This window comes from Equus quagga, chromosome 13 (genome assembly GCF_021613505.1).
Source record: "Equus quagga isolate Etosha38 chromosome 13, UCLA_HA_Equagga_1.0, whole genome shotgun sequence".
Classification (NCBI taxonomy): domain Eukaryota; kingdom Metazoa; phylum Chordata; class Mammalia; order Perissodactyla; family Equidae; genus Equus; species Equus quagga.
In genome coordinates, this window is record NC_060279.1 from 99,698,743 (window position 1) to 99,724,578 (window position 25,836).

At 38.9% G+C, this 25,836-nt stretch overlaps 1 protein-coding gene across 6 annotated transcripts in view; it reads right to left on the reverse strand.

Annotated features, from left to right (window-relative positions):
- Positions 1 to 25,836, reverse strand: part of LOC124249789 (zinc finger protein 345-like) — a 36,750-nt gene that overhangs the window by 10,661 nt on the left and 253 nt on the right. Inside the window, exons 2-6 of one of the 6 annotated variants that reach the window (XM_046681151.1) lie at positions 25,074 to 25,120; positions 24,893 to 24,992; positions 17,999 to 18,068; positions 16,499 to 16,625; positions 16,120 to 16,218 (exon numbers count right to left, since the gene is read on the reverse strand). In XM_046681151.1, coding sequence (XP_046537107.1) covers positions 16,120 to 16,218; positions 16,499 to 16,625; positions 17,999 to 18,007 — 235 coding nt within the window. In that variant the 5' untranslated portion in view covers positions 18,008 to 18,068; positions 24,893 to 24,992; positions 25,074 to 25,120. Of the gene's footprint in view, positions 1 to 13,514; positions 13,678 to 16,119; positions 16,219 to 16,498; positions 16,626 to 17,998; positions 18,069 to 24,892; positions 24,993 to 25,073; positions 25,121 to 25,836 lie in introns of those variants that run through there. The other 5 variants (XM_046681150.1, XM_046681148.1, XM_046681147.1 and 2 more) reach the window with 5 other exon arrangements.

Below are 25,836 nucleotides of genomic sequence, written 5' to 3' on the forward strand. Positions count from 1 at the left end.
CTATTTTACCTCATTTAAGTATTGCTTTCTTTTCATTGCCATTTGCAGGGAGTATCTTTTTCCATCCCTTCACTTTGAATTTGTGAGTACCTTTAAGTCTGAAGTGTGTCTCATGTATGCAGCATAAATATGGGTCTTGTTTTTTAATCCAATCAGCCACTTTATGCCTTTTGATTGAAGCATTTATTCCATTGACATTTAAAGTGGCTATTGATAAGAATGTACTTGTTGATATTTTCTTACTTTTTCTCTGGGTGTTTTAGTAGTTCTCTATTCGTTTCTTCTTCTCTTGCTCTCTTCCCTTGTGGTCTGATGGCTTTCTTTAGTATTATTTTGGGTTCCTTTCTCTTATTTTTTTTGTGTATTTATTACAGGGTTCTGGTTTGTGATTACCATGAGGTTCATATATAATAACCTACATTTATAGCAATCTATATTAAGTTGATGGTCTCTTTTGTTTGACCTCTTGCTAAAAGCTCTACTCTTTTACTCACCTCCTCCCACATTTTATCTTCTTGCTATCATACCTAACCTCTTTTGTGTGTGTGTTTCCATTGCCCTCTTATCAGAGAAACAGATAATTTCAGTACTTTTGTCTTTTGACCTTCATATTAGCTGCATAGGTGATTAATCTGCTACCTTTACTGTAGAGTTGCCTTTACCAGTGATTTTATTTGGAGGGGGGGTGGTTAGGGACAATTTTCTGATTCCCTAGTGGTCTTCTTTTTTCCACTTAAGTCCCTTTAGCATTTCTGGTAAGGCTAGTTTCTTGGTGATAAACTCGTTTAGTTTTTGCTTGTCTGGGAAACTCTTTATATGTCTTTCCATTCTGAATGATAACCTTGCTGGGTAGAGCAATCTTGGCTGTACGTTTCTTCCTTTCAGTACTTTAAATATATTGTGCCACACCCTTCTGGCCTATAAGGTTTCTGCTGAGAAGGCAGCTGATAGCCTTATAGGGTTTCCTTTGTATGTAACTTGTTTCCTCTCTCTTGCAGCTTTTAGGATTCTCTCTTTATCTTTGATTCTTGACAATTTAATTATACTGTGTCATGGTGTGGGCCTCTTTGGGTTTATCTTATTTAGTGCTGTGTTTCCTGTATCTAGACATCTGTTTCCTTCCTCAGGTTAGGAAAGTTTTCAGCTATTATTTCTTCAAGTAGATTCTCCCTTTGTCTCTCTCTTTTCCTTCTGGGATGCCTATAATGCAGATGTTAGTGCACTTGATGTCCCAGAGTTCCCTTAGACTCTCTTTGTTCTTTTAAATTCTTTTTTCTTTTATCTATTCAGCTTGGGTCATTTTCTCTAGTCTTTCATCCAGCTCACTGATCCATTCTTCTGTATTATCTACTCCACTATTGAGTCCCTCTAGTGAATTTTTCACTTGCAGTACTGAATTATTCATTTCTAATTGGTTCTTTTTATATTTTCCAATTCTTTGTTGAAGTTTTCACTGAGTTCATCCATTCATCTCCCAGGATCAGTGAGCATCCTTATGACTATTAGTTTGTACTGTCAGGTAGATTGTTTATCTGTTTTGCTTAGTTTTTTGGTAGTTTTGTCCTGTTCCCTTACTTGGAATGTACTCCTTTGTCTCCTCATATTGCCTCTTTTTCTGTGCTTATACCTATGTATTAAGGTAGGTAAGCAACACCTCCCAATCTTGGACAGGTGGCCTTAGTAAGACATGCGTTATGAGGCCCAGCAGTCTGCTTCCTCTCATCATCAGTTCCAAATATTCCAGGAGTGTCCCCTGTGTGGGCTGTGTGTGTCTTTCCGTTGTGGCAGGGTTGCACTTGTTGTAGGTTCCTGGGGAGGTTAGGCTGTCCCCCTGGCCAGCTGGTTGAAATGCTCAGCTGCATGTAGCTGCTATGGTCCCTTTAGTCACTTTATCAGGCATGGGGAGCCCCAGCACAGTTGGCAGCAAGGTCTAATAGCATATTCCTATTGCAGTTTTTCTATTAAGTGAGTAGGCCCCCAGAGTGGCTGCTTGCTAGGCTCAGGGGCTTACAATTGCTGTAGGCCTCCAGCCTGTAAGGCCTTTGTCAGCTCTCTCAGGATTGCAGCTGGGTGGGGCCAGCCTCAGGCATGGGAGCACCCAATTGTTTCAGGTTTTGGAAGGTGGGGCCAATCCTCTATGTGGCTGTTTGAGAAACACAAGTCTGCTGCAGCTGCCAAGCCCCACCACCTGCAGGGCCACACACCTCGTCAACCCAGTCCTGCCCCATGCGCATACCCCAACCCAGTGAAGCAGACCATGTTACCCTGCTGCAGAGGCCACACACATTCCATCAACACAGGCCTGTCTCTCATGCATGCCCTGTCCCACAGAGTCGGAGCCACTTGCTTAGCTGTAGAGGTTCCAGGAACCCTGGCTATATGGGTCCACAAGTTGCCCAAGGGCTTGCTGTTGTGTGGGGTCAGTCCCTAGGGCAGGCTGCCTGCCCAGGCTGAGCTGGTTTAAATCAATGCTGTGGTGAGTGGGGTAGACCCCTGGTCTACCAGGCCAGGGGAAGAACTCCAATAGCATCTGCCAGCATCTGTGTCAGCATGCCTGAACTGGGTCACAATAATAGCTGCCACCAATATCTCAGTCCTTGGGGAAGTGGTCCCAGCCTGGTGAGGTCTCACCTCTCACTGAGATGTGCACAAAGCCTATCAAGTGAGTCTCTTTTCACCAAATGACTGTGCTCCTTTCTTTCTGGTGATTTTACATTGCTTTCTGAAATGGGTTAATTTGGGCATGGGCCCTTTAAGAGCAGGCTTTTTATCCCCTTATGTCTGTTGGTTTTTCTGGGGTTGTTCCCTATTGTAGTTAATAGCCAGATATTATGACACTTGTCTTGGTTGTGCTGAGTCCAAAAGCTGCTTATTGTGGTAATGCTCCCCAGCTCAGATCCCTCTCTCCTCCAGGGAAGGCTTCATACCTTAGGATTGCTCCTGGCCAGCCATGAAGTGCTGCACCTAAAAGGTGGTATTTCTCTCTCCAGAAAGGAATTTCTGCCTCTTCCACCTCAGTGTGCACTGCCCCTTGTCATGGGGGTTCTTTTTTGTGTGTGAGACGAAGATTGGCCCTGAGCTAACATCTGTGGCTATCTTCCTCTATTTTGTATGTGGGATGCTGCCACAGCATGACTTGATGACCAGTGTGTAGGTCTGCACCAGGGATTGGAACTCACAAACCTCAGGCTGCTGAAGTGGAGTCTTCAAACTTAACCACTACACCACTGGGCGAGATGCATGGGAGTTTCTTTTTTCCAGTTTTCAGTTCTCTCTCAGGGGTAATTGTTCCAAGAGTAGTTGTAAATTTGTTGCGTTCACAGAAGGAGGTGAGTTCAGCGTCCCCCTGCGCCACCATCTTCTCACTGGATCTGTTTTTTTTTTTTTTTTAAAGATTTTATTTTTTCCTTTTTCTCCCCAAAGCCCCCCGGTACATAGTTGTGTATTCTTCGTTGTGGGTTCTTCTAGTTGTGGCATGTGGGACGCTGCCTCAGCGTGGTCTGATGAGCAGTGCCATGTCCGCGCCCAGGATTCGAACTAACGAAACACTGGGCCGCCTGCAGCGGAGCGCGCGAACTTAACCACTCGGCCACGGGGCCAGCCCCTCACTGGATCTGTTTTATAAAGGATTATTAGTGGGCTTATTATTGGGGCTGGCCCCGTGGCTGAGTGGTTAAGTTTGTGCGCTCAGCTTTGGTGGCCTGGGGTTTTGCCAGTTCAGATCCTGGGCATGGACATGGCACTGCTCATCAAACCATGCTGAGGGGGCAGCCCACATACCACAACTAGAAGGACCCACAACTAAAAATACACAACTATGTACCAGGGGGCTTTGGGGAGAAAAAGGAAAAATAAAATCTTAAAAAAAAAAAAAAGATTTTCCCCCCAACCTGTCGCTTTTCTTTTCATTCTCATAACTGTCTTTCACACAGCAGAAGTTCTTAATTTTAACGAAGATGAACTTTTAACTATTTTTGTTCATGATTATGCTTTTTGTGTTTTTGGTGTTCTATAGAAAAACTCATTCCCAACCAAAGGTTACCTAGATTTTCTTCTCTGTTAACTTTTAGGAGTTCTGTAATTTTGCATTTTACATTAAGACAACAACCAATTTTGAGTTAATTTCTGTGCAAGGTGTAAGGTCAGTGTCCAGATTCTTTCTTTTTTTCGTATGTGGATGTCCAGTTGTTCCAGCAATGTTTGTTGAAAAGACTATCCTTTCTCCATTGGATTACCTTCGCTCACTTGTCAAAGATTAGTTGCGTATATCTCTGTGAGTTTATTTCTGGGCTCTCTAATTCCACTGATGTGTTTACTCTTTCAACAATACCAATTGTCTTGATCACTGTAGTTTTATAGGAAGGCTTGAAGTCAGGTAGTTTTGAAATCAGGAAGTCGGAGCCCTACAGTTTTGCACTTATCTTTTTTCTATCCTTTTACTTCCAATATATTTGTGTCTTTGGCTATAAGGTCAGTCTCTTATAGACAGTATACAGTTTGATTATATTTTTATCCATTCTGCCAATCTCTGTCCTTTGGAGAGCTTGGCCAATCTGTGTTTGGAGAGTTTAATCTCTTTACATTTAAAGTAATTACTGATAAGAAGAGACTTATTTCTGACACTTGGCTGTTTTCTATATGCATTATAGTTTTCTTGTCCCTCATTTCCTGCATTACTGTTGTCATCTTGTTCTTTTCGTTTCTTTTAGAGAAATTAGAGAAATGTTTAAATTTGTTTCTCATTTCCTTTTGTGTATATCCTTTAGCTATTTTCTTTGTGATTACCAAAGAGAATGCGTTTAACATCCTCAAGTTATAACACTCTAATGTGAATTTATACCAGCTTAATTTCAATAACATACGAAAACTAGACTTCTTGACATCTCAGTCCCCACCCTCTTTGATTGTTGATGTCACAAAATTTCATCTTCATACATCTTGTGCCCCAAAACATACACTAATAATCCTTTTAAATGCATTAGGCTCTTAAATTATGTAGAATACAAGATTTGGAGTTACAAATCAAAGTTACAATACTACTAGGTTGTAGACTAATTTTTTTTTCTTTAACTGTATTAGTCTCTTAAATCATACAGAAAACAAAAAGTGCAGTTACAATAATACTAGCTTTTATAATTGCCCACGTATTTACCTTTATTGAGTTTTGTATTTCTCCATACAGCTTCATTACTGTTTAGTGTCCTTCCATTTCACCTTGCAGGACTCCCTTAAGGATTTCTTGCAGAGCAGGTATAGTGGTCACAAGCTCACTCAGCTTTTACTTGAAAAAGTCTTATTAACTTCTCCCTCACTTTTAAAGGAGAGTTTTGTCAGATATAGGATTCTTGGTTGACAGCTGTTATCTTCTAGCACTCTGCCCACTGCCTTCTGACCTCTAAAGTTTCTGATGAGAAATCTGATAATCTTATTGAGGATGCCTTGTGTGTAATGATTTGCTCCTTTCTTGCTGCTTTCAAGACTCTCTCTTTGTCCTTGGTTTTTTAAAGTTTGACTATAATGCATCTTGGTGTGGGTCTCTTTGAGTTTGTCCTACTTACAGTTTGGTGAGCTTCTTGTATGTTTACATTTATGTCTCCTAGCAAATTTGGGAACTTTTCAGCCATTACTTCTTCAAATAGTCTGTCTCTTTCTCTTCTCCTTCTACAACTCTCACAATGCAAATATTTGGCCGCCTGGTGGTGTCCCACAGGTCCTTTAGGGTCTGTTCATTTTCTGTGAATTTTTTTCTTTCTGTTACTCAGAGTCAATAATTTCCATTGGCCTATCTTAAAGTTGGCTGATTCTTCTGCCCTGCTCAAATCTCTTTGAATCCCTCTGGTGAATTTTTCATTTGAGTTATTGTACTTTTCAGCTCCAGAATTTCTTCTTGGTTTCTTTATAGGTTTTCTAATTCTTTATGGATATTTCCATTTTGTTCATATATCATTTTCTTGTCTTTCTCCACATCTTCCTTTAATTGTTTGAGCATCTTTAAGACAGGTGTTCTAAAGTCTTTGTCTAGTATAATCAGGTTTCAGGAAGAGTTTCTGTTGATTTATCTTTTTTCTTTTGAATGGGCCATACTTTTCTGTTTCTTTATGTTTTCTGACTTTTTTGTTGAACACTGGACATTGGAATCTAATAATGTGGTAACTGGAAATCAGATTCTCACCCTTCCCCAAGGTTTGCTGATTTTTGCTACTGTTTTCATTGTTGTGGGCTGTGTCTGTATTAAGGATCAGCCTAAGGTGGAAACTTAAGGTCCTCTCAGGTCTTTTCTGAGCTCTTCTCTGGGCATGCATGGTCACTTTCTAATTTTCCCCCTATATGCAGTCATTTTTGAATGTCCCTAATCTTTAATTTCTGGTTCCCAAAATGGGAAAAACAGAAAAATGAATGTGAGGAAAAAGAGAGCACTGGCCCTTTAATTCCCCTGGAAAGCACTTCAGCCTTAAGGGGAAGGGCTTGCAGCAATCAGGGAAAGTCCAACAACAACGGCCACTCCCTCTCTGCACCTCTGTGACCAACACCAGCAATCAGCAATCAGAGCACAGATCCCAATATTTGGGAGCTAGGGTTCTTTTTGTACACTCTGGCTCTCCCAAGATGTGTGCAAGCTGCTCCAAGAACATGTGCACAGCTGCCTATCATGTGGCTGGGGGATGAACAGTTGCTACTATGCTAAGAACAGAAATTAACCACAATTTACCATCCAAGTCTTCCCCTGGAAGCTGAAAGATTCCCAAAATAGTTATATCAGATTCTGCCAGTGTGATTGTTATCTAGGTGGGGAGACAGATTCCTGAGGCTTCCTACTCTGCCAACTTCCCAGGATCCTCTCTGTAGGGTTTTTTTTTTCCCCCATAGATATTCTTTTTCTAGTTGAGGAAGTTTCCTTCTATTACTAGTTTGTGAAAGGTTTCATCATGAATAGGTGTTCAGTTTGTAAAAGTCTATTTCTGCATCTACTGATATGATCATATGCTTTTTCTTCTTTAGTGTGTTAACATGATGGATTACATTAACTGATTTTCAAATAATGAACCAGCCTTGCATAAGTGGAATGAATTCCATCTGGTCATGGTGTAGAATTCTTTTAAAACATTGTTGCATTTCACTTTTGTTGGAGGATTTTCCATCTACATTCATGAGAGATATTTGTCTGTAGTTTTCCCCTTTTCTTTTTTTTTTAAAGATTGGCACCTGAGCTAACAACTGTTGCCAATCTTTTTTTTTTTTTTTCTTTCTGCTTTGTCTCCCCTAATCTCCCCTGGTACACAGTTGTATATCTTAGTTGTGAGTCCTTCTAGTTGTGGCATGTGGGACACTGCCTCAACGTGGCCTGACGAGCGGTGCCACGTCCAAGCCCAGGATCTGAACCAGCAAAACCCTGGGCTGCTGCAGCAGAGCGTGCAAACTTAACCACTTGGCCACGGGGCCGGCCCCTGTAGTTTTCCTTTCTTGTAATACCTGTGTTAGGTAATGCTGGCCTCATAAAATGAGTCAGCAAGTGTTCCCTCTGTTTCTATTTTCTGGAACAGATTGCAGAGAATTGGTATCATTTGTTCCTTAAATGTCTGGTATACTTCAGCTGTGAGACAATATGGGCCTGCTGCGTTCTGTTTTGGAAGATAATTAATCATTGACTCAATTTCTCTAATAGATCTAGGCATGTTTTGGTAATCTATTTCTCCTTGCGTGAGTTTTGGTAGATTGTGCCTTTTAAGGAATTGGTCCATCTCATCTAAGTTATCAAATTTGTGGGCTAAGAGTTGTTCACTACATTCATTTATTATCTTTCTAATGTCCATGGGATCAGTAAGGATAGCCCCTCTTTCATTTCTGATATTAGTAACTTCCTCTCTCCCATACATTTTTTTTTAGTTAGCTCTACTAGTGGATTATTAATATTATTGATCTTTTCAAAGAACTTTCTTTTGATTTCATTGATTTTATCTACTCTTCCTGTTTTCAATTTCAGCGCCTTCTTCTCTAATGTTAGTTATTTCTTTTCCTTTGCTTACTTGCAATATAATTTGCTTTTCTTTTTTAGTTTCCTACAGTGGAAGCTTACATCATTGATTTTAAATCTTTCTTCTTTTCTAATATGCATTTAATGCTGTAAATTTCCCTCTAAGCATTGCTTTCACAGCATCCCACAAATTTTGATGCTGTATTTTCACTTTCCTTTCATTTAAAATATTTTTTTATTTCTCTTGAGACTTCTTCTGGGATCCATGTTATTTAGAAGTGTGTTGTTTAATCTCTTAGTATTGGGGGATTTTCCAGCTGTCTGTTATTAATTTCTAGTTTAATTCTATTACGATCTGAGAGGATTGTTTGTATGACTTCTGTTCTTTTAAACTTGTTAAGGTGGGCTTTATGACCCACAATGAGGTCTATCTTGGTGAATGTTCCATGTGAGATTGAGAAGAATGTGTATCTGCTTTTGTTAGATGAAGTGCGCTAGAGATGTCAATTAGATCCACTTGATTGGTGATGCTGTTTAACTGAACTATATCCTTACTGATTTTCTGCCTGTTAGATCTGTCAATCACTGATGAGTGGTGTTGAAGGGTCCAACTATAATAAGTGCATTAATCAATCTATTTCTCTTTGAAGCCAAAAAAAATCTGTTTTTGCTCGATGTATTTTGACACTTTGTTATTAATCACATAAACATTAAAGATTATTACATTTTCTTAGAGAACTGACTGCTTCATCATTACATAATTCCTCTCTTATCCCAGATAATTTTTCCTCGCTCTGAAGTGTGCTTTGTCTGAAATTAATATAGTTACTCCAGCTTCCTCTTGATTTGTATAAGCATAGTACATCTTTTGCCATCCCTTTATTTTTAATCTATGTGTGTCTTCATATTCATAATCGGTTTCTTGGTGAAAACATATAGTTTTGGGTCTTTTTTTTTTAATCGACATTGACAGGCTCTTTTGTTCAACTGGTATATTTAGACTATTCACATTTAAATTGACTATTGATATAGTTGGATTAATTATCTACCATATTTATAACTATTTTCTATTTGTTAACCTTGTTCTTTGTTTTGTTTTGCTTTTGTCTTCCACTCTTACATCCTCCCTGGTTTTACTTGAGTATTTTATCATTCAATTTTTCTCTCCTGTCTTAGCATATCAATTCTAGAGTTTTCAATATATATTTACAACCAAACCAAGTCCACTTTCAAATAACAATACACTGCTTCACAGATAGTGCAGGTACCTTTTAATAGCATTCCTCATTCTTCCTTCTGTACAACACTGCATTCATTCATTTCACTTATGCATAAGGTATAATTATCAAATATATTGTTGCTACTATTATTTTGAACAAAGTGTTATTTGATTGAGTTAGAAAAATAAAATATTTTATTTCACCTTCATTTATTTCTTGTCTATTACTCTCTGTCCATGTATATCCAAGGTTCTGAGTTATATCATTTTCCTTCTCCCTGAAGAAATTTCAACATTTCTTGCAAGGCAGGTCTACCAGCAACAAATTTCTTTAGTTTTTGTTTTCTGAGAAAGTCTTTATTTCTCCTTCACTTTTGAAGGATAATTTTGATGGATACAGAATTTTAGATTGGTGGGTTTTTTTCTTTTAATACTTCAAATATTTCATTCTACTCTCTTCTTGCTTGCTTGGTTTCTGAATAAGTCTGATGTAATTCTTGTCCTTGTTCCTCTGGAGGTAAAGTGTTTCCCCCCCCATGGCTTCTTTCAAGATTTTGTCTTTGACTTTTTCTGTTTGAAGATGGTATACATAGGTGCAATGGACTGAATGAATATCCTCCCAAAATTCACGTTGAAATCCCAAACTCTGATGTGACTGTACTACTAGGTGGGGCCTTTGGATGTAAGTAGGTCATGAGAATGGAACCCTCATAAATGGGATTAGTGCCCCTGTCAAAGGTATCCTGGAGAACTCTCCAGCAGTTCCCAGACAGTGCAATAAACCAAGAAAAATAAAATTCAGAAAGGAAGAAAAAAATCCATCATTATTCAAAGATGATATGATTTAGCCCTTAGAAAATCCCAAAGAAAGTATAGATAAATTAATAAGAGAATTAAATGAGGTTTTGGGATATAAAATATATATGCAAATATAAATTCTATTCCCTTATCCATGTGACAAATGAAAAAAGAAATGGAATAGAAAATTTTAAAAAAATAAATACCATTTATAATAGCATAAAAATAAATATTATCTAGGAATAAATCTAAAAGATGTAAAAGACCTGCATGAAGAATAATTTAAATCCTTAACAAGAAACATAAATAAAGCCTACATGTATGGAAAGAGATACAATGTTTATGAAACATTATTGAGAGAACATATGAAAACATTATTCAGAAACACATTGAGAAAACTCAGTATTGTAAACATGTGAATTCTCTCCCACAATGATTTGTAGATTCAATGCAATCTTAATAAAATCCTAACACATTTAAGGGGAGACGGCTGTCAAGCTAATTAGAAGAACACAGGACCATGAAGTCATGACATTCTTAAAGAAAAAGGAGAAGGTAAGAATATTTGCTAGGTAGCAGGATGCATCAAAAATACAGATAATTACAACAATGTGGCATTAGCACATGGCTAAAATATGGAAAGTCCAGAAACATGCCCACATAAAAATGAAAATTAGGGGCCGGCCCCACAGCCAAGTGGTTAAGTTTGTGTGCTCTGCTTTGGTGCCCCGGGGTTTCACTGGTTCAGATCCTGGGTGCGGACATGGCACCGCTTGTCAGGCCATGCTGAGGCGGCGTCCTACATAGCACAGCCAGAGGCACTCACAACTAGAACATACAACTATGTACTGGGGGAATTTGGGGAGAAAAAGCAGAAAAAAAAAAAAGAAGATTGGCAACAGCTGTTAACTCAGGTGCGAATCTTTAAAGAAAATAAAATGAAAATTATATTTGATAGAAGCAGCACTTTAGATCAGTGGGGAGAAAATGGACTTTACAATTAATCTTGCCAAGACAACTACAAAAAACTGGACGCCTATTTCAAACACCATGAGAGAAATCAACATTAGGTGAAATAAAAACCTAAATGTGAAAGGCAAAATTAAAATGCTTTTATAAAATTATAATGATGTAGAATATATTCATGCATTCAAGGTAAAGAAGGATTATTTTTTTAATAAGTCACAAAAAATATCCATCATAAAGGAAAAGATTGATAAATTCCACCGTATAAAATTCAGAACTTTTATTTGTCAAAAGAGTCCAGAAAAATTGAGTGGGAGAAGATATTTGAAAGATAAATAATTAAGAAGGGACCAGTATGTATAACATAAAGAATCCACCCTGTCAGAAAGAGAAAGATTAACAACCCAATAGAAAAATAACCCAAAAACTTGAACAGGAATCTACAAAAGTTCAAATAGCCAATAAATATATTAAAAAGAGCCCAAACTCATTAGTAATAAGGGAGATGGAAATAAAACTTCAATGAGACACAAATACACATCCACTAGGATTGGCAAAAATTTAAAAAATCTGACAATATTATGTGTGGTCAAGAACGTGGAGCAACCAGATTCTCATACACTGTCAAGAGGAATGTACACATTGGGACATTACTTTGGAAGACAGTTTGGCATTATCTAGTAAAATCAAAGATACACATACCTTCTGACACAGCAGTTTTACCTCTAGGTAGATATCCCTACATAGGTTATATGTATATCCCACGCTCAGGTATATGAGTAAATATGTCTCATGACATTTATGGCATCATTATTTATAACAGTCAAAATCAGAAATGACCCAAATTTTAACCAAGAGTAGTCTGAGAATTAAAAATCAAGAGTTAATTTTGGTATATTCAAACAATGGAATTCTTACAAAAATGAATGAACTAGAGCTACCAATACGGATGACTCTCACAAATGTAACACTGAGTGAAAGAAGCAAGACACAAAAGAATACATAAGAATACATACAACATCATTCATCTAAAGTCCTAAGCAAAAAAAAATTAAATAACACTATTTAGAAATATATACATAGGTAATAAATATATACATTCATAGTGTGTTTCTGGAGTGCTGGTAATGTTCTATTTCTTGTCATGATTTCATCAAACTGTACATATTTTATGTACTTGCATGTATATTTCACTATGAAAATAAATTTTTAAAAATCATGTGGTTGGTACAGTTTTCTCATTCTAAATGTTAGTAATACTCTCTAAATGAAAATTCTCTAAGTAAAAACCCTGGACTCTCCTACTGTTCTCTGTAGAGTCCAGAGCAAACTTGGCACCTGATGCTTGTATTCCTCTCCTTTAGCTGATAAGTTGGCCCAGAGCGGTAGCAGAACAAGAAGTGAAGAGATGGCAATCCACACAAAGAATTCGACTAAGACAGAACCAGACTGTTGAAGGAGTCTGGCATAAACTGGGGATTGGAGAGGTTATTCTACGTCTAAAGTATGAAATGTGTTGTGATCTAATAAAAAACAAAGCATTTTCTTGGGTATGCCATAAAACTGTCAGGGGAAGAAGAGAAAAGGCGCTTAGCAATGGCTATAACTGCAACTAAAAGGAAAGAAACTGCGAGGAGAGAAAGTATAGATAATTCAAGGCTATGAAGGAGACCGGAGTAACGGAGCAGAAAATGTGACATCAAGCACAACTTTTTTTCAATATGGAAGACATTACAACATGTGGGTTGAAGTCATGGTACAAGAATAAGGTAGCTGGAAAGTTAGGAAGTAGCCCTGAGAGAGAGTGTCTGACAGAGATTTGGGACTGGTAATTTAAAGGTTTTATGTATCACTTACGACAGTGAGTTAAGTGAAGGAATTTGGAGGAGAAAGACCACTTGAAATGAGGTTAAGGAATCGAGATGTATTATTATAAGGATGTTGAAGTCACCAACAATGGTGACAGATGTAGTGGAGGAGAAAAAGTCAGTGGCCAAGTGTTTTGATGTTCAATCTATTCAAGGAGAAGGAATTGGCAGACAACAGGACAAGAAGGCACAGTGGGTGGTTCAGTCTTTGAGCTGCTCTAAAGGAGCTAAGGGCTTTGATGAGGCAAAATAAGGGATTGTGGGGAAAGACAAAACAACCACTATCAAGTGCTCCAAGGGAAAGCTGTATATCTATGGCCCAGCTAAGTGTTCACTTTAAGCCAAAAGGTGAAAGGAATATACAAAGAGCCTGATGATAAGGGAGGATATTTCTTAGAGAGTTTCAAACAGCGTGGTGGAATGGCATTGGGTGTTAGGAAAAGGTGTGGAATTAAGTCTGATTAGGAGATATGTATACAGATTTGTATGATGATAAGAGTTCAGCGATGACTGGTGTCCTAGAAGCTTGGACTTCTGGGCTTGAGTGAGGTAATCAAAGATGTAGGACAAATTGGGCTTAGTCTTAAATAATCTCTTAGGGGAAGGTGGATAATTTTGCTAATGGCAATTGGTTGCTTAAGACAGTTCTAGTGGTAAGACACCACCACGTTAGTACAGGAAGTGATCTTACCTCTTGTAAATTCTGCTGAGCAGTGCTGAGGACTGTCAGGGGCAGATCTCATCAAAAGCATGTGAGGTTTTGAAGGCTCACATAAAGCAGGAGCACACAGGGCTCAGCAGATCTCCTCTACCGACAGCAATGTGCAGTGTTGCAGCCAAAGAAGTGAGTCTTACTAGGGAAAGGATTATAGAATCATAGCTTGGAAATTACTGTAAGAAAACCTAATGGGTTATTATTAAGAGTGGGGTCAGGAAAGACTTCTCAGGATGTAACGATATGTAGGTTAGACCTGAAGAAGCACTGCAGTTAGTCAGGGGAGTAGGGTACGCAGCCAGGGCGAATGCCAAAGGTGGAAGGGCACAGATACCAGATACACAGATACTAGAGGTGTCTGAGGTAATGAACGAAGTCTACTGTGGCTAAGGTCGGGGTGTAGAGGCCTGCAGAAGACAGATAATGCAAGGCCTTCCAGTTTGCATTTTATCATTATGCAATCTGGTTTATACTTTTAAAAAACATTCTTCTGGCTGTTGTGTAAAGACTAGTTAGAAGGCTACTGTAGTAGCCAGATGAGAAATACTATGGGATGTGGCGAGAGCACACAGAATCAAGAGATATTCAGTTAGGAGAAGAATCAGCAGGAAGGATCTGATTGCAGGGCAGTCACAGCAGAGAGTGGCCCCTACGATGTCATCTAGCTTTCTGACTGGAGCTATTCTACCAGCTTCTATTTTGAAATCTTCAGTCCATACTTCAAAATGCAGCAGACACGCAATTTTCCCATTTCTAGTAATTTTTATTCCATAAAAATTATCTCTTATTGAGAGCTTAATGTAATGTACTTGCATTTAGTATTCCAAATCTTCTCAACAATCTTGTCACTTGGGTGTGTTTTTCCTTTTAAACTATGAGGAAATGAGGGGGCTCAAGTCTGGTAAAGTAATTTCCTTAAGACAAAAGCTGGAGCTGAAAGTCTGGTCTATGTAACTCCCATTCTTCTGATCATACCTTATGCTACATTATCTCCCATTTTCCTCTCTTCTCTTCTATCTGAACTAATCTACAGCTTTCTTTTCCCTCATTACCAAAGCCAATGCTCAATTCTCAGTCCCCAACTTACTCACGTTCTCAGATATGAAAGACCCTGCCCTTCTTAAATAACTTTTTCAACTTGGCTTCTGAGATATCACATTTTCTTTATTTTCCTACTAGCTCACTGGCTATTCCTTCTCATCTCCTTTGCTGGACCTTCTCCTTTTTTCTGGCCAAATTGCAGATACATTAGAGTCCTTCTCTTTTCTAACTACTCTAACTTCGTAAATGATTTCTTCCAAGCCTAAGGTTTAAATACTATTTACATTATTTCTTCCTAGGTCATTTCGTTATTGCTTCCCATTTCTAACAGATATCTCTAAAGTATCATGTCCAAAACACAACTCTTGAACACTTGTCTTCCCTAACCAACAAAAGGATATCCAGTTGCTCAGGCATAAATATAAGAAGTTGTCCTGGATTTCTCTTTTTTCATACACCACTTCCAATTAATCAGCAAGAGGCTCTATCTATAAAATCTGATCAGAATCTGACCCCTTCATGACACCTTCACTTCTACTGCCCTCATCCAAGCCACCATTATCTCTAATCTGGACTAAAAAAATGGCTTTCCAACTGGTTTTCCTGCTTCACTCTTGCTCTCAGTTTAATTTCTATACAGTATCCAGAGTGTTCTTCAAAAAGAACAAGTTTCAGCACATCACTCCGCCGCTGGAAATCATCCAACCATCCCATCACACTTTAACTGTAACGCCAATGCTTCATCACAGCCTACAAGTCCCACGTGATCTAGCCTCACCGCCCCTCTGACCTCATTTTCAACTACTTCTGTTCTCTCTCACTCACCCTAGCCACACTTGTTTATCTGCTGATCCTCATAAGCATCTAACTCATTCCTACCTCAGTCCCTTTGCAATTGCTAGTCCCTCTGCCTTAAATGCTCTTCTCCCAGAATCTGTACGGCTTACTCCAGCACTTTATTCATAGCTTTCCTCCCATGTCAGCACCTCAGAGAGCCATCCTCAACCGCCCTCTCTATAAGAACACCTCCACGAACTCATCCTTTATTCTCTATGCCTTTTGTTTTGCTTCGTAACATTTATCACTCCTCGTATATTCCTATTTGTTACTATCTCTTCTGCCAGGAAAGATCAACAGGATAGGGAACTTTTCATGTTCACTACTACATTCTCAATACTGAGAATATAGAGGGCATTTAAAAAATATCTGTTGGATAAAGACTCTTATACAGGTTTCAGTGGATCAAAAATATAGGTAAAATGGTTATCACTGGAAAAGAAGGAGGGCTAATCCCTGTCTGAAAATACAAGGGAAAATGAAAGAAAAGCAGGGAAGTGGTAAATGGGGTGAAGAAGAGGCTTCCTTTGGTCACTGATACTAAACCAGTTCTGCCCCCCATGGCTCAGGCTTTTACCCCACAGGCCTTGGTTAGGTCTTTGTGGAGAACTTTCCAGCTAATAACTCAAAGGCGTGGCCAATTTATTAAGCAATTTGACTCTACCCATAATGGCCTCCACTTGCCTGACCATCTCTTACTCACCTGAGCTCTGACTTCTTGCCACATCCTGCACAACCTTCCAGGGCTCTTTCCCTTGCTCCAATAAGGACAGCACGTCTGCCTTAGAACTGGAAAATCCTGCTGATAGGAATGGAAATGGATATGGTTGCGCTCTGCTTATCCAGAATTAAAACTGAGTCGATTTTCCATCAAGCTAGAAGGTCAACTACAGAGAGGTTCAGAGGAAGGATATCTGACGAATAGAGGAGATAAAGTTACCCAATGGAGCTGTGCACTTTAAAGTCTATAAGGCACAATTAATTTATTTGGGACTAGTGGTCTGAAATTCAGCTAGGCAATTGAAACATTTCCCAAATTTCACAAAAACTGCAGTCGAATGATTGGGAGCAGACAAACTTACCGAGTGAGACCAGGTTGCTGTAGTTCTCCAGCATCACATCTCTGTACAGATCCTTCTGTTCCGAGTCCAGGCACGCCCACTCCTCCTGAGAGAAGTCCACAGCCACGTCCCTGAACAACACCAACCTCTGAAACGGCAAAATAAAGCAATATTTTTCAGAAGTTATGAGAGGAGGAGAGAAGTATTACATAAAGCGGCCAAAACAGTGAGCAAATACGTTGAAGTTGGAAGCTTGCAATGTGGGGAGGTAATGGAAAGGAAGTGAGTGTGACAAATGCAGAGCACCTGAAGAGTTCCTGACCATTCCTATTACTCTATCACAGCCTCTTGAGAACAGCTACGGGAATGAACAAAAGGCAAGTGAGTGGAGTTTTCTGATTAAATGAAGTAATGCGTGTAAGCAAATTCTCATGTAAATTCTCAACTTCAAAATTTCAATTTTTCAATTCTTAATTTCAAAAACAAATCATGCAAATTCTCAAATCAATTACAAGTTCCTTCCTCCTCTTTTCTCTTGAAAGAATTGAAAACAACAGAAGGAAAGAAAGAGAAGGAAGAAGGCAGGAATGGAAAGACGGAGGGAGAAAAAAGAAAGAAAAAATAAACCTAATGGGCACATTGCAAAATATCTTTTAAAATGTTTATCTTAGAAAAAGAAAAAAAGATCTACATACAATTTAAGAATTTCTTTCCAAGTCAAGTCTCAGAATAATTTAGCAATAATATTCTTCCACATCCTGGGAAATCCTTTCATGGACATCATTTTTATAGTCTACATAATGTTCCATATTCTGATCCTAATCACTCTCTTACTTTGTGGTGGTTTGTACTCCTCCTCATAATGTCCTTCACAATTCTGTTTCTAAAATTCTCAACCATTTACTCATCTAGCTAATCATGCTACCACTCATCATTGCTCAAGGCACACTTCTGATTATTCTGAGCAAGAGAAAGCTGATGAAAAGATGAGCCACACTCACATGGATGTGGCCGTTGACCTACACATACTATTCAAATTCAAAATGGACCTTGTCATTGGTATTCATCTCTGAGGTATTCCCTGACATGATCCTCTATCTCTCTGTTCTCAATCCTGCATTTGATCACATTTCCAATCTTAAATGCTTCACAGAGCAGGAGATCTCACCACATTCTGATGCTAATACCGATTTCCATCTTAATCAACCAGAAAATTCAGGCCAATGAGGAAGATCAAATTTTTCACGTGTAGTTCCATCTCATCAAACCACATTATGACAGGAGAGGTTCTACTCTTTCCACAAACACATTTCCTGATTTTCAAATGGACCCCTAAATATTGGTAGAGAAGTGAGGGGCAGTTGAGGAGGGCCTAGAACTCATTCCCATCATTCACTAGAAAGGGAGTGAGAAGGAGAGTAGATACTTGGGGAGGGAGAGTGTGTGGAGACAAGCATATTGAATATTCATATCCTAGAAAACAAGACTACTTGATGAGAGGAAAAGGAAACACCAACTCACATGGGGCATGGCTTAGAACTCCAACTTTTGAGTCTTCCTCCGGCTTCTTCTCGTGGAGAAGTGCAGAGTCCTGGGAAAAAAAGGCAAACCATGAGAACAGGCCTATTTCTAAACAGCTAAGTTAAGATAAATATTTCCTCCCCTTTTCATGGCACCTGTTCACTTCCATATCCCAACATATATTCTGAGAAGATTTGCAGGTCTAAACAATCTCATCCCTTCCCAAATCCCAAAAACACAGATGTAGAAGAATTCATTCAAGCTAAAGCAGTCCCCAATCCCTGTGATGTTGTTGGGGTTCTCTGACCTAGTCTGAGTGGTTCATCTTTCATGGCCTAGGGGACCCTGATTCAAATTTATCCACGCAGGACCCACCTCAAGGACACTGATGGGGCCCTCAGGCCTGGAAATGATCTGTACCCATGTAGGCCAATTCCTGGTACAAATGTTTCCCATAGCTAAGATCTGCCTCTTTCCCCTGGGCCCAACACACTAAATACCTCAGGTGCTTTCCTGGCTCATTCCCACACTCCAGGTGCAAGAAGAATTGTGAGTCCAAAGCACAGGCTTCACCCAGGCCACATGAAGTCACACAAGACTCATCAAGTCACCAAGGAATAAGTCCAAAGCATCCTCTAACAGAAAATAACTGCCCATTGTATTGAATCATAGCCTCACCTGAATTCAGGAATTCTGGAGGCAGTATCTCCCAGTTATCCTGCCTAATATCGTTTTGCCTCTAAATGTAAGGCTGGGGATGACTTGAGAAAGTGGCTGTACAACACATAATTTCCATAGAGCACACACTATGTGCCGGAAGCTTTATACACATTAACTCTTACTTGATCAGCAAATAGGTCTGTGAATTTAACCACCACTACCAGCATTCTCTGCCCCCACCAGCTATAGCATCTTCCTCCTATTTGTTTCTTCTTATAACAGTTTTATTGACATATAACTCACATTCTATTAATTCATCCTTTTAAAAGTACAAGTGAGTGGCTTTTAGTATATTCACAGAGATGTGCAACCAATCACCACTAGCTAATTGTAAAATATTTTCATCACCCCGAAAACAAAATTCCATACCCATTAGCAATTACTTCCCACTCTCGTTTTCCCAGACCCTGGCAACCACTAATCTACTTTTTCTATCTATAAGTTTGCTTATTCTAGGTAGACATTTCGTATAAATGAAATCATACAATATGTGGTCTTCTGTGACTGGCTTCTTCACATAGCACAACGTTTCAAGGTCCATCCATGCTGTAACATGATCAGTACTTCATTCCTTTATATTGCTAAAAAGTGTTCCATTGTATGGATATACCACCTTTTTTTTCCATTATCAGCTGAGGGACATTTGCACTGTTTTCACCTTTTGGTACTATGAATAATGCTACTAAGAACATTCAGGTATATGTTTTTGTGTAGGCATACATTTCATTTCTCTTAGATATATATACCTAGGACTGGAACCGCTGTCGTATGGTAACTCTGTTTAACATTTTAAGGAACTCCGAAACTGTTCTAAAGCAGCTGCATCATCTGACAATTCCACCAAACATGTATATATTAAAGTTCCAATTTTTCCACATCTTCGCCATCTTTTGGATTACAATAATCCTAATGGATTTGAAATGGTATGTCACTGTGATTTTAATTTGTGTTTCCTTGATAATTTTGAACATCTTTATGTGCTTATTGGCCATCTGTATATCTTCTTTGGAGAAACGTGCATTCAAATTCTTTGCTCATTTATAAAATTTGATTATTTGTCTTTTTATTGTTGAGCTGTAGTAATTCCTCATATATCCTAAGATACAGTTCCCTTAATGATCATATGATTTGCACATTTTGGGTCTCATTTTGTGTGTTATATTCTCACTTTCTTGATGGTGTCCTTTGAAGCTCAAAAGCTTTTAATTTTGATGAGGTCCAATTTAGGTATTCTTTCCTTTGATCGCTTGTGCTTTTGGTGTCATATAAAAGAAACCATTGCCTAATATAGGTAATGGAGATCTCCTTCGTTTTCTTCTAAGAGTTTTACAGTTTTACCTCTTACGTTTAGGTCAGTGGTCCATTTTGAGTAAATTTTTGTGTGTGGCATGAAGTACAAGCCTGTGATAAAATATTTCACAAGTGCTGTCTTGATCCAATTTTGACGTCATGTCTAAAAATTCAACTCCCCTTCAGAGGCAGTCTACTAAATCCCCATCCTAAATATTTCCTTTATCAGGGTCTAAAATGATACAGCTTTACCAGGCCATGTATGGATACCTCAGTAGCCACGCCATTACACCCGATCTTTACAGGCAAGATCTGAACTGGATCCACTTTTTTCCAGGAGCACAGGGAAGATATTACATTGATGACATCCTCCTTTGAGGAGATGCGTTTCACATACTCATTAAGGACATACAAATACTTACAAAAGAGCTCACAAAAAAAGGCATGGGTCACTGCCCCACACATAGTGCAAAGCCCTGACACCTTGGTTAAATTCCTGAAAATTATTAGTAAAAAGGGACAGCTCTAGGGCTGGCCTGGTGGCATAGTGGTTGAGTTCACACACTCCCTTTGGCAGCCCAGGGTTCGTGAGTTCAGATCCCAGGTGCGGACCTAGACACCACTCATCAAGCCATGTTATGGTGCCATCCCACATATAGAATAGAGGAAAACTGGCACAGACCTTAGCTCAGGGACAATCTTCCTCAACAACAAAAAACAATATAATCCCATTTACAACTGCAACAAAAAGAATAAAATACCTGGTAATGAATTTAACCAAAGAGGTGAAAGACCTGTACACTGAAAACTATAAAACACTGTTGAAAGAAATTAAAGAATACACAAAGAAATGGAAAGACATTCCATGCTCTTAGATTGGAAGAATTAACATAGTTAAAATGTCCGTACTTCCTAAAGCAATCTACAGATTCAATGCAATCCCAATCAAAGCTCCAATGACATTTTCCACGGAAATAGAACAAAGAACTCTAAAAGTTATATGGAACAACAAAAGACCCTGAATAGCCAAAGGAATCCTGAGAATATACAACAAAGCTGGAAGTATCACACTTTTTGATTCCAAAATATACTTTACAAAGCTATAGTAATGAAAACAGCACAGTACTGGCACAAAAACAGACACACAGATCAATAGAACAGAACTGTGAGCCCAAAAATAAACTCAAACATCTATGGACAGCTAATTTTCGACAAGGGAGCCAAGAATATACAATGGAGAAAGGAAAGTCTCTTCAATAAATGGTGTTGGGAAAACTGGACAGCCACAAGCAAAAGAATGAAAATAGACCATTATCTTTCACCATACACAAAAATTAATTCAAAATAGATTAAAGACTTGAATGTAAGACCTTAAATCATAAACTTCTAGAAGAAAACATAGGCAGTATGCTCTTTGACATCGCTCTTAGCAGCATACTTTCAAATACCATGTCTCTGTGCCAGCTCCAGTGGCCTAGTGGTTAAGTTCAGCACGCTTCACTTCAGTGGCCCATGTTTGGTTCCTGAGAATGGACCTACACCACTTGTCAGTGGCCATGCTGTGGTGGCAGCCCACATACAAAATAGAGGAAGACTGGCAACAGATGTTAGGTTAAGGCGAATCTTCCTCAGCAAAAAAACCAAACCAAACCAAAACAAAACAAAAAAACACCAAAAACCATGTATGACCAGGCAAGGGAAACAATAGAAAAAATAAGCAAATGGCACTACATTAAACTAAAAAGCTTCTGCACAGCAAAGGAAACTATCAACAAAATGAAAAGCCAACCTAACAATTGGGAGAAGATATTTGCAAACCATATATCTGATAAGGGGTTAATATTCAAAATATATAAAGAATTCTTACATCTCAACAATTAAAAAAATGGGCAAAAGATCTGAACAGACACTTTTCCAAAGAAGATATACAGATAGCCAACAGGCACATGAAGAGATGTTCAACATCACTAATTACCAGTGAAATGCAAATCAAAACTACAATGAGATATCACCTCACACTCATCAGAATGGCTATAATTAACAAGACAAGAAATAACAAGTGTTGGAGAGGATGTGGAGAAAAGGGAACCCTCATACACTGCTGGTGGGAGTGCTAACTGGTACAGCCACTATGCAAAACAGTACGGCGTTTCCTCAAAAAATTAATAGAGCTACCATATGATCCAGCTACTCCACTGCTGGGTATTTATCCAAAGAACATGAAAGCACAAATGTGTAAAGATATATGCACCCCTACGTTCATTGTGGCATTATCCACAATAGCCAAGACTTGGAAACAACGTAAGTGCCCCCACCAAGGGATGAATGGATAAAGAAGATATGGTATATATACACAATAGAATACTACTCAGCCATAAAAAAGGATGAAATCTCACCATCTGTGACAACATGGATGCACCTTGAGGGTATTATGCTAAGTGAAATAAGTCATAGGGAGAAAGTCAAATACCATATGATCTCACTCATAAATAGAAGATAAAACAACAACAGTAAAACACATAGATACAGAGATTAGATTGGTGGTTACAGAGGGGAAGCGGGGAGGGAGGAGGGCAAAAGGGGTCACTGGGCACATGGATAATGGATGGTAATTAGTCTTTGGGTGGTAAACATGATGTAATTTACACAGAAACTGAATTATAACAACATACATCTGAAATTTATATAATGTTATAAACCAAGGTTACCTCAACTAAAAAAGAATTGCAGCCTATACCTATTCTTTATAAAAACTAAACCATCCCTATTAGCATCCACTAAATTAGATAGCAAATTTTGGCTTTTAAACTGCTCCTATTTGGTAGGCCCACTGCCCGCTTTTGGAAATAAAGTTTTACTGGAACTCAGCCACATCTATTTGTTTATGTATTACATGTGACTGCTTTCACTCTACAACAAAGTTGAGTAATCACAACTGAGCCTCTGTGAGCATAAAGCCTAAAATATTAAGTATCTGGCCCTGTGCAGAAAGTTTGTCAACTCTTGACTGAGAAGCTATACCGAAAACCAAGAAAGCTATCAAAGACTGCTAGGATCAAGTCAAAGGAACCCATAAGCAAACCTGAATAGACTTGCACTGGTCAAATACGGAACAATGCTAATTTAAGTATACAGGTATAAAACAACTGCAATAGACGGAAACACGCAAACACATCGAAATCCAAATGTTTATAATGATAGTAAAAATCACTGGTCCCCAGGACACGATGCTAGCAAATCATTAGTTCATTATTGTTCATTATTTCCTCATTTTGAAAACTAAAAAGTTAAGAGAACGAATGTGTCCTGCTTTCCTGGAACAATCTGTACCTCAGGATAACAAGTTGATGAAGGGAATTTTCACTTACGGAAGTATTCCAGTTAAGGAATGAAGACAGAATTCATGAATTAGCATGTAATTATTTAGCAATCCTTAATGAAATAGTAACAGCAAACATCACGAAAGAGATAAGCAGACATGACATACTTAATGGAAGCATACATTACCACCAATGAAGTCATTTTGCCCCCCTCCCCAAAAAAGGAAGGAAGACACCTGAATTTGATCAAGCCTCTAGATCTAACTTTAAACTACAGGAAATACAGAAACACGTTAATGATACCAGACTGTGTGAAACTCTGCAGGACAAACCACTCAGTTTCTGCAACAATTTCATTCAAGGAAAGAGCAAGAGAAAGAATGAGAATGAGAAACTACAGATTTCTAAACAACTTTATTAAGACTTATGAACCAATCACAATGCATGGATCTTATCTGGACCTTGTTTCAAAAAAATTTAAAATTAAAGAAAAGTTATTTGCCCCGTGGGAAAATCTAAACACTAACTGGTATCTGATATTAAGGAAGTATTATTCATTTTTTTAGGGAGAATAATGGTATCGTGATTAAGTTTTTTAAAAGACTCTTTATCATTCATATACATACTGAAATACTTATGGATGATATGCTGTAACGTCTGGTATTTGCTTCAGAATAATCCTGGGGTAGACAGAGGTATAGCGTAAACAAGAATGGTCCTGAATCCATCATTATTGAAACTGAGCAAAGTGGTACATAGAGGTTCATTGCTATTTTGTCTATTTTTGTACACGTTCAAATTTTTTATAATAAAAAGTTAATGAAAATGCTGCTCATGGCTCAGTAAATTGACTTTACCATACTTAAAAAATCAGGTAATAATCCTACAGTTTGGAAAGCTCTATAATATAGAGCATATTAATAATTTCCTTAAACTTTCCAACAACCAGCAAAATACTTTGAATAAAACATAAAATCAGAAAATATTGGTTAGAAAAGTGATGGTATGGCCTCTGTGAGGGACAATATAGCAAAAATTATTAAAATTTAATGTCGACACATAAGTTGGCCCAGAAACTAGCATTCATGCTACTGGAACTCATCAATGGGCTAAATGACATATATATGAGGATATTCATCCCACCACGTTTATAATAGCAGAAGTGACGGCCACCTGAAAGTTCATTAATAAGGGTCAGTTTTAAAAATTATGGAAGTATGGTATAGTATGCAGCCATAAAAAGTGAAGTAACCCTCCATGTACTAACGTATGTAAAGAATTCCCCTGGAAGGACTCAGGAAACCAGACACACCGAAGTGGGAAAACCACATGAGCAAGGAGAGAGGGAGAAGAGGGCTGAGAGGGAGAATTTGCTGTCTACTCCTCTGAACCTTTTAAATACTTAAGAGGATTATCTCTTAAAACAATAAAACTGAGAAGAAAATACTAAAAATAAAGGCTTTCAAATTTCTCTCTGGGGGATGTGTTCTATTCTTTCAAAAATCTTGTGAAAAGGCTAAGTACACAGACGGAATTGAAATATTTGCCACATGACTATGTGTACCTCAGGTCAAAAGGGCAGCGATGGAGTGGAAGAGCGTCTTTGGGTCCATTCCTTCTGCTCCCATCATTCTTGGGAACAGCAAGGCCCAAGCACCAGATCACTAAAAGGATGCAAATGTTGACAATATTTTGAAATATAACCAGAAAGCACTTCAGAGACAGAAGAGAGAATAACAACTCACCCTGGATAAAACTCTCAGTTGTCCAACAGCTGCTCCTCCTTTGCTCTCTGGTCACCCGCATAAGAGAAGGCCGTGAGTTGGTAAGGGACAAAGAATCCCGAGACACCAAGCCTTTCTTTGAGCCCAGAGCGACTTGTTAGAAACAAACTTCTACTCCCACCCCTCGAGCTAAAGTAGCCCTGCCGCGGAAGCTCAGAGAGAGACTCGAGCAAAGCTGCCCCTCCGGGAACCAGAGCGGAGGTCGAGAACCCCCAAGGGCTCCCCAGGTGGATTCCTGAGGGGAGAGACGGGAACCTTATTACCTCGATTCTTTCTCCTTTCTTCTCAGACCCCCGAACTTGGGGCTGTTTCTGGCTCTAAAATTCTCATTCTGAGATCAGGTCGGTGACCTGCAGACAAGTTTCTTTGTCTGGAATCTTCAGTCTGGGACTCACCTTTCTACCTTCCCACATAGGACGGGGCCATTTCCAGGGAACCTGGGTCCCCGTGGCTACAAGGAGAGGGGGCACTCAGCCACAGAGACCTCACAACCACAAGCTTCCAGAAACCCTCGAACCCACAAATGGCCTCAGGGTGAGCATTTCTCACCCTACCGGTGCCCGCCACGTATCGGTTCCCGGCTGGGCACAGTTGAGGAGGGGACAGACACAGAAAGACAATCAACGACATCGTTAAACGAAGGGGCATCCGCACAGCTTCACACAACCACTCTCTCGGCTGGAGAGACAATCGCCACTTTCTCATGTGGTCACACACACACACA